General features: G+C 51.0%; 1 protein-coding gene across 5 annotated transcripts in view; it reads right to left on the reverse strand.

Annotated features, from left to right (window-relative positions):
- MAN2C1 (mannosidase alpha class 2C member 1) overlaps nucleotides 1-15,532 on the reverse strand; it is a 30,474-nt gene that overhangs the window by 2,002 nt on the left and 12,940 nt on the right. For 2 of the 5 annotated variants that reach the window (XM_073303451.2, XM_073303452.2), the window contains exons 12-27: nucleotides 15,265-15,410; nucleotides 14,872-14,995; nucleotides 13,712-13,833; nucleotides 12,614-12,699; nucleotides 11,006-11,167; nucleotides 9,396-9,478; nucleotides 9,128-9,222; nucleotides 8,572-8,676; nucleotides 8,043-8,199; nucleotides 6,524-6,667; nucleotides 5,652-5,761; nucleotides 4,933-5,012; nucleotides 4,574-4,719; nucleotides 3,433-3,536; nucleotides 3,243-3,356; nucleotides 77-137 (exon numbers count right to left, since the gene is read on the reverse strand). In XM_073303451.2, the coding sequence (XP_073159552.1) occupies nucleotides 77-137; nucleotides 3,243-3,356; nucleotides 3,433-3,536; nucleotides 4,574-4,719; nucleotides 4,933-5,012; nucleotides 5,652-5,761; nucleotides 6,524-6,667; nucleotides 8,043-8,199; nucleotides 8,572-8,676; nucleotides 9,128-9,222; nucleotides 9,396-9,478; nucleotides 11,006-11,167; nucleotides 12,614-12,699; nucleotides 13,712-13,833; nucleotides 14,872-14,995; nucleotides 15,265-15,410 (1,839 nt within the window). Of the gene's footprint in view, nucleotides 1-76; nucleotides 138-2,673; nucleotides 3,357-3,432; nucleotides 3,537-4,573; nucleotides 4,720-4,932; nucleotides 5,013-5,651; nucleotides 5,762-6,477; nucleotides 6,668-8,042; nucleotides 8,200-8,571; nucleotides 8,677-9,127; nucleotides 9,223-9,395; nucleotides 9,479-11,005; nucleotides 11,168-12,613; nucleotides 12,700-13,711; nucleotides 13,834-14,871; nucleotides 14,996-15,264; nucleotides 15,411-15,532 lie in introns of those variants that run through there. The other 3 variants (XM_073303453.1, XM_073303454.1, XR_012153947.1) reach the window with 3 other exon arrangements.

Below are 15,532 nucleotides of genomic sequence, written 5' to 3' on the forward strand. Positions count from 1 at the left end.
AGTAATTCCAGCAACTGCATTCCTGAAGGGTTAAAATTATTAATTTACTGGATATTTTTTAAAGTAAAATGTTTACCTTGTTTTTTTCTTTGTTTGATTGTTGTTTTATGTTTTGGAAGTTTCTGTAAAACCTGTAACTTTTAAAACAGAGAGAGAGACCAAGTGAGGAGAGGAAGGGGAAGAGGGGATGAAGAGCAACTGAGGAAGGGAGCGAGACTTGAGCCAAGAGAAATTAACTCTATAAAGTTATCTTAAGGTACTGGCAGCAGCAGCAAGTTTAGCAGACTGAGAAAGGCGATAAAGGAAAACTTAACTGGTATGTAAAAATATTTGCGAAAGGTGGTTATATTTTTAGCCATGAGCAAGGAGCGTGGCTCCAGGGGTTAAAGCAGTTGGGAACTTGCACCCCTGGTTTTTATCTGGGCTTTGAAAGTGGGGGTCATTACCTGCTCTTGCAAAACCTCAATTTGTCTCCCCCACCCCGTCCCAGTGTCTGTTGCTTTTGTCTGCATGCCACCTGGAGTGCAGGAGTGCCCTTATATGCTTCAGTTAACTGTTTTGGGGCAACTCCATCTGTTAATGCATCTTTTCATTTTCCTAGGGCCACCTTTCTTCATTCCTGTTCCCACTCTTCAGGCACAGGGTAGCTACCTGATGCCTGCTGACCACCAATATATATAATGGCACAGCACCTCTCTTTTTTTGTAGGTTTTTTACAGCTGTTTCCACAATGTTTTATTCTATTCCTGGATTGCTTGCTGACCTGTTAGGAGAGCGGGAGCATTCCAGGGCTCTATGGCTTCCCCTGCTTCGTTGAACTCTTTCTTTGTTTCTGTTATTTGCCCTGCCAATGTTGTGGCATATTGTCTTAACCATTTAACAGCCATGATTATAGTTTGCAATAGTCTACATTTTAAGGCTACACTCTCTGCCCTAGCCTTACAGATTCCATTCCATGTTCCTTCCTCATGTGTGTCTCCGGCAGAGCAGATAACATCAAACTATGTTTTATAATTAAGAGGTAGGGGGTCTTATCTGCATAACTTCAGAAAAATAGCAGATGGAAAACCTTTTCTCAAATTAGTACATTCTACAAATAATGACACATATTTCGATGTAATACATGGTACAAACAAACTCATAATGTTGTGTGACCACAGACTTTTGTTTTAACCAAAGGCAAAACAACACAGGAATATGTATAAAATATATCACTGGGGGGACTAAATATTTCCCAATCTTTCCAAACCAGTGTTGCTTTGAGTATATAGTTTCATTACCAATTGTATTTCAATGCTTTCTGCCAATTTTGGTCAAAATTAAACCACCTTTCTATGAGCTGTGGCTCTTTTTGTGACTGGATGCCCAACATTTAAATATTGCATGATTTAGAAAACTGCACCATTTCCAGCATCTCCATCCATCCTGGTGATGAGCACCAGATAGGTGCCTAATGTGGTAGCAAGAACATTTTTCTAGCTGATGGTTACCCCTTAGCGCTCAACATAGGTCCAAGCTAGTAGACTACTTGGGCAAGCCACATCACTGCTCCGTGCCTCAGTTTCCCACTGTCAAGTGGGGATAATGATACTGAAAGCCCTAAGGCCTGTATCCACAAAAGGGTCTGAGGCACCACAATGCCTAACTTTTAGACACCTAGAAAATCACAGGAACAACCCTGCGGTAGGGGCCTTCACAGTGAATGGGGTGAGACAGGTGCCTTTGAGAACAATGCATAAAGCCAGTAAGGTAGGTGGGGAGACAATGGAAGAGGCCAGGAAGAGGAGTGTGCTAAGCCTTGCCCCTTTCTCTGAGATCAGCCCCTAAGTCTGGGCTGGTGGAAGGCACCTATCTTTGGTAGGAATCCACAACCCAGGAGCAGACAGGGGTTCGGCTGCCTAAGTCACAAGCGGGGCCTGATACAGTAAGGGTACTCAGAAGCTGCCTAATTCCACAAAAGAGCATGGACAAATGGGGTTCAAGTCCCTCCTCTGCCAGCTGAGAAGGGATTTGAACAGACCTCTCAGGTGAGTGCCCCAAGCAGAGTCATTCTAACTTTCTCTGGCCCTGTTAATTATTCAATTATTTAATTAAAGTGAAAACCTCAATAGGAGAGATTGAGGGAGACTACATGAGAATATCCCATGCTCAGGGCCCCTGACCTGAGAGGCAGCAGATCCCTGCACAAATCCCTTCTTCTTATCCAGCAGAGGGGAGACTTGAACCAGGGGTCTCCTCCCAGCAGTCTAATCACAGGGCTACAGCTGACAAGGGAAGTGTTGCCCCCCCTCCTCCCGTCCCCCCCCCGCAGCTGTCCTGTGGAGCTAGGCAGCCTCTGAGCATGTTCACTGGCCCCACCTGTGACTTAGGGGAACACCAGGCCGTGGCTCACTCGCTCTGGGGGGTAGGAAGGACACCTCGAATGAGGCAACAGCCTGCGTGTAGAGAGGCAGAAACCCTAGCACACACTGCAGAACCGAAGGGGCCTGCAGGGTTGGACGGCAGCCGAACAGGAGCTTTGAGAGTCACAGTTGAACCTAAAAACAGGACTTAGGAGCTTAGGAAGCTTTGTGGCTCCTACACTAGGGATTTTATTAGCGGCCGGGCACTGGTCTGAGTGAAGGGCAGCGGCCCCATTTCTGATGCCACAGGCAAGAGTCAAACAGTCAGAACTTTACTCAGCAAGTGACTCAGTGTTTAATGCTCAGTTTTTACAGAAAGACTAGGCCCAAAGAAGCCACGGCTGCAGAAACAGTAAAGCGCCTCGCTGTTAGTGTTGTGGAGAAAACCCCACCCAGGGAAGCACAGGACGGTTAGGAGTTGTAGGGCACGCAGAAAAAGGAACCGATTCTGCCATTATCAAGGATCAAACCCCTGCACCTCTCCCCTGAAAAGGACAGGATTCTATTTGGGATGTTCACTAGTGGGTTAAGCCAGTACAACACCAGCTCTGTGATCTTCCCCCACAAATCAAGATCTCCCCACCCCACGACGTTACTAAGGTCGTAGCCCACCAGTCAGGCATTTACACTCAGAATCAGTGCTGACTTGAGCCCAGAGGCAGCTGAGCTCTGCCCTGACGCACACTGAGAAGGGGCAACTCATTACTACCCCCATTGTGTAGCTGTGGTGCTGGAATCGACGTGTCCATGATTTGAGAAGCTAGTGAATCGCCCCGAGCACAGTGATTTCTGCCTGGTGCCGGGATAGGGGCTGGGCTGCCAGCAGGGTAGTCCTCTTACTGCCTCAAGATCAAGAGGACAGAGCGCACTTGGAACGGCGTAAAAGAAAGCTTCAGGCCATGCTCCTCCAGTGGCAGATGACTGCTCAGGTCTGGCCGCTCCAGGAGGTCACAGCTGGGGAAGGAAGAAGAAGAGAGGATGAAGGTGAAGCCCCAGAATATGTGGCCTCCCCCTTCCACCACCTACTTACCTGATTGCTTCCTTCACAGGAAGGGAGGTCTGGAGCCACGTGACCACCGTGCTGCCATGTGACTCATACAGCCTGACTAACAGCCCGTCCAGCCTGTCCTCAGCCTTCATGGACAGAGAGAAACGTTATTCTCAGGATCAGCCAGATGGCTAATGATACCTGATCTCCAAATGCTTTACCACCCCCGCCCTCCCTTTGTATCATTAACCCATATTAGAGACAGGGAAACTGAGGCACGGGAGGGGAAGGGACACACACCAAGTAGGCCTGTGGCAGAGCTGGGCCTAGAACCCAGGTCAGCTGAGCCCCAGTCCAGTACTCTAGCCACTAGCATATGCTGCCTAGAGGGCATGGTGCCTCCTGCCAATCATCAATGTTCAAGAGCAGCTTTGGTTCACCATTTCAACTAGACAATAGCCAGCAGAAAGAGGTCAAACTCTGAACCTGGCTGGGTCGCCCCCTTTTAGAACAGACAGATTCTGAGTTCTGCAGGAGGCTGTAATGAGGAGTAATGCTTTGCAATTCTCTTCCAGAGCCCTCAGAGTGCTGACACAGCCAGGAATTGTTCAGCCCATCCAGGCCTGAATTCCCAGAAGTGGCCACTGGGTTTAGATGCCTGTACTGTGAGTGTTCATGTTGGGCCTGATCTCCAGAGGAGCTCAGTCCTATCCCCACCCAGCAAAGTACGCTGGATTTGTGGGCGCTCAGCAACTCTGAGCATCAGGCCCAAGGCACTGTAAATTGCGTGCCCAAAAATGGAAGAGAAGCTGCCACAGCTATGAGTTCAAGATTTTGGCTACTGCAATTCCTCCAAGTCCAAACAGCGAGCCAGGCTGCCGGACTCGCAGACTCCTGCTATAACCACTAGCCCACACGGCTTGCCCTGTCAGTGTAGGGAAATTCCTGCTCAGCTCAGCTCAGCTGAATGCCAAAGACCTGGGAGGTGGGGGCAGATTAAGGATGAATGAAAAGGACCAATCACTGGACTAGGACTGAGAGCTGTAGCTAACTCTCCTGCAAGGCACTTGGCCTCTGTCAATCCAAACTGCTGTAACAAAGCACAATGCTAACACAAGAGCTGCCAGTGCTCTGTGTCTTTCAACACACCACCGCCCTCCTCGTCTCTCTCTGGGGCACGTGCCTGTTTGACGGTTTCCAGCACGACAGCTGGTGAGTGCACAGAGAAGGCACTCCAGGCTGGGCGCTGCGCTGACAAAGCTGGCCCGGTGTGCAGGGGGAAGTTCAAGTTGTAGGCATAATGGATCACACCCGCCTCCTGGAAGGAACCTGCACAGAGAATACAACAGCAGCTGTCAGGAGCTAAGCGCACAGCACAGTGAGAAACAGCAACGGCGCCGTCCCCAGTGAGAGGGGAGCGGTCGCCATGCCGCTGCCCCACACCAGGAGAGGGCGATCTTCTTTGCCCACATGCTCCCTTCATGAATTGGCAGGCTCCTATGGGGCATATCAGGGCTGTGTTGCTCAGCCCCCGAAACTCACCCCTGTGAGGCATCAGGGCATAGGTGAACTGATGGGGTCCAATATCTGCAGTGGCATCTGGTGACTTTGGCGCTCTCAGCCTGGAGGAGAAGGGCGGATTAAGGGGGTGGAGCCTCTTCCACTGGCAGTGCCTAGAACCGGCCCCACTCCCTTTAAACGCTAGTGCAAGCACGCTGCCGGTGTCAAACCACCCTGCCGTTCCAACACGCAGCAGGGACCCCTGCAAACTGCACCGCAGTCAGGCCCCGTGGTGGTGCCCCGTTGGAGGAGGAGCTCCTGCCACATGACCACTGCACTCACACGCCAGAGGCCTAGTTCTGACTTGACTTGTCACCAAACACTGACCCAACACCAGGATCAAAGTGTTCAAGAAGTTGATCCCACTGTAGAGAGCAAGGTGCTCTCTAGATCAATAACTAGATCAATGACAGTGGCATGCATTAGCAGCACGCATTCCTGACCGCTGCAGGAAAGGGTTAAAACCTCTGTACTTGACGGGACGGGGCAGAGAGCGGATCCCGTTATAAATGGGACACATTCTAAAGCACAGTATGCACCAGGGCTTCCATTTCCAGTCCAATCCCGCTGCTGTATACAGGGTGCAGACCACAGCGTTTGCAAAGTTAAACAATAGCGCACACGGGACTGCAGCATCCCCAGCGAGCAGAACTGTAAAACCAAGGCATCCATTGCCCAGACCTGCCCCCCTGCCCACTCACAGCGAGAGGCTCATCACGTTCTTGTGCATGGACGCGCCGTATTTGCAGTCATTCAGCAGTGCCACCCCGAAGCCGTGCTCAGACAGGTCCATCCACTTGTGACTCCACACCTTGGGGAAAACAACCAGCCTGGCATTCGGGGGCTGTCACCCAGGATGGTCATTGTGGAGCAAGGTGGGTGCTACACAAACTGTCTCACTGATCAAGAACACAAGGGGTGGCTGGGGGACGCAGCCGATGGCCCCCTGGGCTCTGCAGAGATTACTGGGGCCAATCCCTGTCAACGGCCTAGGTGCACCAATCAGGAGCGTAACGGGAAAGCTAGTCCCCATGAAGGAAAGGCGGCTCGGGCTCCATCACCAAACTGACCGGCAGCTGCAGTGAGGCCGGGATGCAAACTCCCTAGCTCTGGGGAACTGCATGACCCACTTCACACTGAAATGCAGCCTCATCTGCCCCAGGCCGGCAAACCACAGGCCTTTCCAAGGCAGTTCAGCCCCGACCTGGATCGCCCGGAGGGAGCTGGCTATTGGGCCGTGGGAGGCTGGTACTTTGCCATGTCAGTGTACAAAGCCCTGGTTGGGATGGATTTGAACAGCAGTGCCGACACAGCGACCCAAGATTTCGCTCTCACCGAGGTCCCTGCTTAAAGTGCTGCTCTCTTGGGATACGGGGAATCTGCTCCTGCCGGGTTCCCCTCCGCCCAGGAGGCAGCCTATCCCTGCAGCAGTTCAGCAAGCAGCTGTGGCCCGAGGCGAGCTGTTCTCAGAGGGCACGCGGGGTGGGAAAAGAAGGGACGGTGTCCATCTATCAGGGCTATTTCTACCTAGAGAGCTGGGGCAGCAGCAGGGCCCAGGCTGCTGCCCTCCTACCTCGAACCGAGCCCAGTCCCAGGACGTGTTCCAGTGCGTCGGCCTCTGCAGGTGCCCAAACTGAATCTCATACGTTGCATTCATGCTCCGAACCCGCAACGGGAACTCCACCTTCAGGAATCGGTGAGCCTCGTTCCAGTCAACCTAGAGCAAACCGGGCGGCCAAAAGGAGGCTCAGGTCATTGTGTGGGAGACAGGAAAGACGGCGTCATCTTCACCGCAGCGGCTCCCCTGTGCTCGCTTCCCCATTGTCTGCCAGCTCGTTAGCCCCACCAACAGGGACCTGGTTCAAGGGCAACAGCAGGAAAGTATCAAGCAAGGGCTAAAACTGGCCCTAGGACTGTACTCTTCTGCCTCTGAACATGGGAAAACCTGATCACATCAATCCATCCCAGTGGCTTTAAACAATCCCAAAGCTCTTCCGAAGTGCTTCGTTATACGCCAGGGGTGGCCAAACTGTGGCTCGCAAGCCACATGAGGCTCTTTTACAGTTAAAATGCACCTCACTGAATCCCCCCATTCTCCCCCTACCAGACTGGGTAGGAGAAGCGGGGGAGGCCCAGGGCTTCTGCCCTGCGACAGGGTGGTGAGGCTCAGGGCTTCTGCCAGAAATGACTGAAACCTGCTGAGGGTGGGGGGCAAAATTTAAACATTTGCCCCCCCCAACAGCTTGAGTGATGCCCTCCCAGGCACACACCCCCTCATACCCTCAGTGGCCCCTGCCTGCAGCCTCCAGGTGTTAGCTCCTTGTGGAGAGACAGCGGCAAATAGCTGGGAGCTGCAGCGAGGGGCTGCTGCTTTGGCTCCGTGGGGAGAGGCAGCAGCAAAACACTGTCTCTCCCTGCAGCTCCCAGCTGTGTGCGGCTGCCTCTCCCCACGACCGCAGCTCCCAGCTTGCCGGCTCCAGCAGCTGCTGTGCAGGGATGAGGCCTGGCAGCACCATGTGACCGAGTGGGGCTAGCAAACCCTGGCAAATATCTGGTGGGCACGTAACCCACCGTGTCCCATCCCTCCCCATGTCACCTCCACCTTCTGCCCAGCAGGGCAGGGGGTCTTGGGGCTCAAGTCCCATGGGACATGCCTGCCAGGGCGTAGGGCTTCAGCAGGAGTGGGGCTGAAGCCCCAAGCCCCAGCAGACATGCCCTGCTCTCAAACTTCTGTAGATTGTCGTATGCAGCTCAGACTGTCGGTAAATTTGGCCACCCGTTATTTGCAGTAAAGGCTCGGTGGGAATAGGGGCATCCAGGAAAGGCAGCAGAGGCTCTGGGTATTGCCTCCAGTGAGGAGACGTGGCTGTCTTTGCTTACAAACGTTCCCTATCTTGGCTGCTTCTTGACTCTCCTCCAGTTCTGGTCTTGGCTTGCCTAGAATGCAACCTTTCCTTGGACCTCGCCCCGGCCATCCACACCTTTGCCACTCTATGCTCCATTTCTGCAAAGCACTCGTCCTTCTGGGATTCTCTCCTCCCACCACGGCAGTCTGTATAAGGAGGGTTTGGCCTGCACAGGCCTTTCCAAACCTGGGTCAAGAATCGAAGATAAGGACACATGGCATCCAGGATGACTTCTTGGGTGATGACACTCCGCTCGCTGATCTGCAGAGAGAATTTCACACTTCCTCGCAGGCCCCCAGCCAGGACAATCTCCAGAGGCTTCAGAAGGGTTGTGATTGGCTTCCTAAAACAGATGTCAAGCATAAGGGTTAAGATTCAGGGGGTGACAGCAATGCGTTCAAAAGGTCAATATCAGGCTCCTACACTTGGAAGACAAGCAGGGAGCAGGGATACTGCCCACCCACCTGACGCTCCGTTTTTCTCACCAGAGGAATTCTTAGAACCCCTCCCAGGTGCTGTGTAATCTTACACTACTCTACGCTACTCCCCTGGACACAAAGCGCTGGAAAGAACAAGCACATAGTTTTCCACTGCAGAAGTTTTGTCCTCTCTCTTGGTTCTTTGCTACAATCCCAGAGTAGCAAAGAACCAAGAGGCAGAGATCTTTGCAGGGTCCTAAAGAAGTACCGGTACCCACAATGCACTGCTCACCTACCTGGTTTCCAGGTGATAATCCATCACATCCCAAGCATCCCAGTACAAGGGAACGTCATCAAATATCACAAACTGGTTAGCGCAGTGACCATCCTGGACTGACTCTCTGAAACAAAGCAGGGAGGCAGAGGATCAGCAATGGAACAAGAAGCTGCAGTGGATGACAAGAAATTCTGTGACCTGAAACAACATTCCAACAGCCTGGAAACAGACACCTGCCACTTTAGGTTCTCTGGTGAGAGAAATGAACCAGCCTTTCATTTGGCAGACTGAGGTTCAAGCCCCACAGGCAGCCTTAGTTATGATGAAACTGAGTAGAAGAGGCCCCAAATGAGTCCCCACTGGGTTTCACACCCGGTCTGTGGAATCACTGGATACGGTTTCAGTGACAGCAGATCCATATTCTACGAACATTAAATAAAAACAACGTAGACCGTCAGCTCTTTGGGGCAGGGTCCATTTGCTCCCGTGTTTGCCCAGTGCCTGGCACAATGAGGCCCCAATCTGGATTGGCCCTCAGGCACAGCTGCAATAAACACGAAGAATCATCATCATACCTCCCCGAGTGCACTAAGCGAAGCGACACCACACGCCCCATGGAGTCCAGGTGAGCCACGATAACCCCGTTCTCCATGGTCACAGAGCCATCCACCTGGTGAGAAAGAGGAAAGAATCAGGAGAGAGCACAGGCTCCGCATCAGCCAAAGAGTGAGTTAGTGTGTGGAATGCTACAAATTATTGAAAACGGTGTTGCAAATCCAGCTTGGGAGCTTTGCCCGTGGAGCTTTCTGATGTACAAACGAGGAACCCCACTGGGCGGCTCACCTGTTTCGTCACCGTCACGGGATGAGGGGGTGTTAACGAATCCTCCACGGCAGAGTAGCCCATGCTAGGCACCTTCACCAGGGCTGAAAGGAAGAGAGGCAGAGCGGTTCACTCAAACGCTTTGCCCTTTAAGAGATGTCTTCTCTCTCGCTCCGTGCATTGGGCCTCCTCTTCACTAGGAAATACCTCCCCCATGCTCTGATGCCCAGGAGCTTCCCATATAAAAATAATTTTCCATGTGGTGCTGAGGGAGATGGAGCCTATTTCTAAAGATCATGGCCAATGTTCCCTCTAATTTTTGACAGGCCGGGTGCACAAAAAATTTATTCTGTGCAAATTTCTGAAGCCGAGTTCAAATTTGTGCGCCATGAGGCAAATGCGTCCAATCAAGTAAAATACTTATACATTTACAAAGTTTTAATTTGCAATTTGTGTCAATTTATATGGGTTTTCAGATAGAGACATCATAAGTAAAAAAAGAAAAACAAGAGTTTGTTTTTTAAATTTAAAATTTTCCTAAAAAAAATCAATAAATGATTATCAGCCAAGAATAAGATATGTACTGTAATTACAAATGCATTTTAATTTCCTTACTGGTCGAACTGTCAAAGACTGCTAAACTAACCTTAATGTTTTTCCCTGCGATATTTTTCATTTGCCCATTCAATATAAACTCTGTCCAGATCTATCAGTCCTCCAACCAACTGGTAACTCTTAATACACATTAGCATGTCCAAATGATCCACTGCCCAGCGCCCTCCACCACCTCACAGCCCAGTCTCACAGACCCCCCAGACACTCACTCCATCATGCCCTGCCCCCTTCCCTGGCTGCACTCATCAGCCCTGCTGGGAGGTCTCTGGCTCCTAAGGTCAGAGTGGCGAGGGGAGAGGGCAGGGAAAAGTGCCAATGGGAGCTGCCGGAGCCGTGGAGCAGGGCTTGCAGGCGCCGGCAGTGTGCAGCGATCCTAAGAGCCAGCAGGTCCCTCTGGCTCCTAGGGTCAGATCAGGTTGGGCGGGGGAAGCAGAGAGCTCTCTGCCCACTGCCAGTGCCTGCAAGCCCCACCCCTGCAGCTCTGATTGGGCAGGAGGGAGCCAGTGCAGCACATGGAGACCCCCTCCGCCTCTATGCCTGGGGGCTGTCCGCACTGCCAGCGGGCAGGCGCACCGCCAGCAGCTGCCCCAAGAATCGCCGCCACGCCAGCCCTGGGACTTTGGCGGTGATGATGAGCGGTCCCCAATATCGGGACAAAGGGCGTCCCGACCGATGTGCAGTCGGGATGAGGGACTAATGCGCGCGCGGTGTTTCGCCGTGTGCGCGGGGTTTTGGATCTGTGTGCGTGCACATGGACACAGCTTAGAGGGAACAGTGATCATGGAGAACCCTGATCTAGAGATAATGGATAAGCCAATGTCCTTTTCAGCTGTGCGAAAGGCAATGGTTCTGTATCCTCCATGTGAGTGGAATTAGCCAGCCATCACTTTGTTGGCCTATTTTTCCTGGTTCACCTCCCCTCCTCTGCTCCTGTCCCTACCACCAGAAGATTTAGGGTGCATCTGTGCTTTGCGGGGGACGATCTGGAAGTCCTTAGATAGGCAGGACAATGGCACCTAAAGTCTTTGCTCCAGTCTTAGAGACAACTTCAGTCCGTTCCCAGGGCAAAGTGTTCAGAACAAGGAGGCTTTCTGCTGTCTCGGGACCAGTCAGCAAAAGTTCTCCAAACAAGGACCGAACAGCATCTTCAATGAGGAGACCACCCACGCTACGGATTTCTGGGCAAAGAAAAGACATTTCAGTTCAGAGCAGACTATTATTAATTATAGAGCACCCAAAAGTTGGCGAGCCCCTTTAGAGACATACAAAAAGACCATGGAGAGAGAGAAAGGATGTAGTACACACTGTCCTCAGAATTGCTTGTCCATTTGCCCCATTCATGCCTAATCTTACTAAGCAAGTTCTCTTTACTCTTAACCCTACTTCCCCCAACTCCCTTCCATTCATCTGCTGTGTTTAACTCTGTGCTGCATTTTTTCCAGTTAAACTCTGTATTCCCTCCTTGCACCATCCTAACATTCCTCCATCTTCCATGCAAATTCAGACTGGCCATAAAACATACTTTTTAACAGTCAGGGTAATTACCCATTGGAACAACCTACAAGGGTCGTGGTGGATTCTCCATGATTGGCAACTTTTAAATCAAGGCTGGATTTTTTTTTCTAAAATATCTGCTCCAGAAATTATTCTGGGGAAGTTCTCTGGCCTGTGTCATACGGGAGGTCAGCAAATTCTTTCCCAGGTGTCTGGCTGATGGGGCTTGCCCACATGCTCAGGGTCTAAATGATCTCCATATTCAGGGTCAGGAAGGAATTTTCCTCCCAAGTAAGATTGGCAGAGATCCTGGGGAGTTTTTGTCTTCTCTGCAGCATGGGGCATAGATCACTTGCTGAACTAGTGTAAATGGTGGATTCTCTGTAACCTGAAGTCTTTAAATCATGAGTTGAGGACTTCAGTAACTCAGCCAGAGGTTAGGGGCCTACTACAGGAAGGGGTGGGTGACGTTCTGTAGTCTGCAATGTACAGGAGATCAGACTAGATGGTCATGATGGTCCCTTCTGGTCTTAAAGTCTATGAATCAGTGATATTATCACAATGATTCCATCTAGCCTTGGAATTGACGCATCTCTGCAGCCATTCCTAGCACCTTCCCAACAATCCTCCCCGTCCCCACTGCTCAAACCAGCCCGTCCCATGCACGGTCTCTTCCAGTGTCACAGGGCTCCTGGGAGCCTCCACCTATAGGGGGAGGTCTCTGCTTGCCAGACTAGGACTGTGTAACCAGACACAGTTGGGACTTGTGTTCTCTGGGTATCGACAAATGGCATAATGCAGACTGGCTGAGTGCAGGGGGGCCATGGCCCAGGGCACTACATGCATCCTTCCTCCTACAAGCCTCACTGGAAGCAGGATGGGCAGGGCAGGAAATCAGGTCAGGTCCCATTAGTTATTACTGACACCAAGAGCACCCCTATTAATGTAGAGTCCCCGATGCCTCTCAGGCTTGTAACAAAACCAAACCACAACCAAACATTCACCAAACCAGGTGAGGAGTCAGGTCAGAAAGCAGGAACAAAACCTTTCAAAGCCCACCTGACAGAGGGTGTTACAATGAACCCAACCCACTTGGCAGGAAAAGCCTCTTAGCACAAATCACTCCTCACCTGCGTAGTATCTCATGGCATCCTCCACCACTAACTGGATACAGCTGCCCGGCAACACGTCATGGAACTGATTCAGGAGCAGCAGCCTGAGCACAGGGGACCGAGGCAAGAACCAGAAGAGAGCTACGGATTAGGATCGCTATGAATGAACCACGCCACCCTCATGCTAGAGGACAAAGCCCTTTGTATCCTGCAGCCGGCTGATGGGGACTGCAATAGTCAGGCAGTTCTCACATGCACATGGTAACTTCTGGCTTCAGGTCACCACTTTCATGCCATCCATCAAAAACGGGAGTTCTGCTGGACCCTGCTCTGCTGCTATTGGAGACAAGAGAGAGAGCAGCCGGCTCGCCGGCCCTGAGCTCTCTTAGCAGTCACCTGAGCCAGGCATTTCCTAGCCTTCTTCTGGGAGGATTCCCTGGGCACAGGTTTGGGAATTCACAGAAACAAAGGTACTTGTTCCTTCAATTCCCTGCCTTGGCAGTAACCTTGGGCATTGGTGGCATCTTAGTCTCTCCTGGTCTCTGCCTGTGGCACACAATAGTTCTGCCTCCTGAGGACCAGAGGGGTATTTCTAATCGCCTGTGATATACAGGAAACTATGACATACTTGTCCATAAAAGGAATTCTTCTAAATCAGTCTGTTGTGAGATTGTCTGGGGTTTGGTCTACGCTAAAAATGAATGAGGCTATTTTTTGGTTTGCTACTTAATACATTGTTCGTTACGATCTCATCTAATGAAAACACTGTGTCTGCTTGTTTTTTATATACCTGAGTGTGCTTATCACTAGACCCCTGCAAATCTGCGGTTATCCACTTTATACCCGCAGATATCTGCATCCACTGATGCAGTTGTGTTGTTTGCCATCTTTGCAGATCACGGATCAGATGCGGATCCAAATTTTTGTATGCACGCAGAGCTCTACCAGTGAGGTAGGGTGCGGATGCAAATGCATATAAAAGGGGGAGTGCGGACTGCAGGTCAGATACAAGTTAATTATCACAGATGCAGATCCACATTTCTGTATCAGCGCAGGGCTCCAGTCATGCTTGCAGCTTTATCCAATCAATGGTGGCACTCGGACGAAGTACTTTACCTCCAGAGATGCTGCAGTTTGATGGAAGGATACTGGAAAGTATTTTTGTGGGTCAGAGCAAAACTGCTCAGTACTTCAGCATCATGGAGTATCCGCTCGCACTCCCGATTCCCTTTCTTTATCTGATCCCAAAGCAGGAGAAAACAGGTTTTTAGGAAGAGCTATATCAGAGGAGATTATTGCAATCTTTAGCAAAATATCAGATCAGACATTGGGATGTAGACAGTATCTATTACGTATTCACAAATAGCAATCAGATTCTCTTTTCCTTGAGGGTTCCTTCTCCAGAGCCCCTCCCACTCTAACAGCAGAGATTACAGTCGCTCAGAAATTAGCTAGCTGTTCTGAAAGATGGTACTTCCCACAATGCTCTGTTAAATCGACAGCAGCACCCAATGCTGCCGTGTCAGTTTTGGAAACAAGGGGCTTTGGGTGGCAGCCTTTCTGTACCATGTTACAAAGGTTAGGCACAGAGACACACTAAACTGAGGGCTAAATGCCCCTTCCTACTACAGGGAAAACCCCAGTGGCTCAGCAATCAACCCGAGATCCAATGAGCAGCTTCAGATCATCTCTGGCCCAAACAAGAGCATCCCTCTTGTTTTCAAACACAGTTCAAAGAGACCCTGTCAAATAGTTTAAAGCTGAGATTTAAGACCTGTAAAGAAGAATTGAGCAATTCTTAATTCTGAATTAACCAAAAGCAGTGCTAAAAACCCCAACCCACCAATGCTGTCCCAGAGCATGAGACCTAGAAAGCGGAACCGACTAGAAACAGGGTGTGTCTACACTGGAACAAGGCTAATAGAAATGGCATTCAAAACGGGCCATCTGCAGGAGTCTTGTCTACACTAGGGCTCACGCCGATGGGAGTTTTCTGTTAATTTTTCAGGTGCAGCCAGAGCACCAATCACTGTAGCACATAGGGCTCTGTCCTGATAACTTATATTGGACTAACTGGGGAAATTACATGGGCTCACAGCTTTAGAGAATCACAAGGTCTTTATCGGGTCCTACTATGGTGCTAAATTGCACCAACGACAGCACACCAAGGAGGTGGATTCAGAGTGGAAGTGTTCCCTACTGGTCAGAGTTAACATTGAGCTAGATAGTTTCCACCCACTGCCTTATCTCCCCTCCCATCCCGGGCAAGTGGTAACCTGGGCCTGAGTGGTATAAGTGCCATTGTGCAGCTCCAGGAACAGTTCTCCTATCCAGGTGAACAGCTGGGTCTTCTCCTTCTCCAGCATAGAGAAAAACCGGTCAGGTGTGGACATCTGAACCCTATGGGGGAGAAATGCAGATAGTGACAAGACAGGCTTAGCAGCTGCTGCCCACTGCAGAGGGAACGAGGAGCCCTGTGGTTCCTTCCCTAGCATGAGTCGATGGATTGCCAGTGGGAAAAACAGCCCCAGCCATGAATCATCAGCTCCCTCCAGCCCCGCTCTCCAGAACGCTAGGACCAAAGGGGTTAGCAGAAAGCTTTCAGGAGTCAGCAGTCGGTACTGAGCTCTGAAGGACACACGAGAAGAGAAGGCAGTCTCTCCCTGGACCTGGGTAGCCCATCTGTGTCTCTCATTCTCTTCAGTCTGTCCAGCATCTTCTGGGTCGGGCCACCTCCTCCGTCTCCAAACCCAAAGAGAGCGGCGCTGTGGTTCACACGGCCTTTGTCTCTGTTGTTGTTCATGGTTTTCAGCATCTAGAGGAGATTACGTATACACATGACACGTAGTGTCAGGCCCTCACATAGTCAAGGAGAGCCCTGCAGGCGTAAAGATCAGGCACTAGCTTGTTGTCTTCTCACCATGTTCACTCTCTTTT

Source organism: Lepidochelys kempii, chromosome 10 (genome assembly GCF_965140285.1).
Source record: "Lepidochelys kempii isolate rLepKem1 chromosome 10, rLepKem1.hap1, whole genome shotgun sequence".
NCBI lineage: Eukaryota > Metazoa > Chordata > Testudines > Cheloniidae > Lepidochelys > Lepidochelys kempii.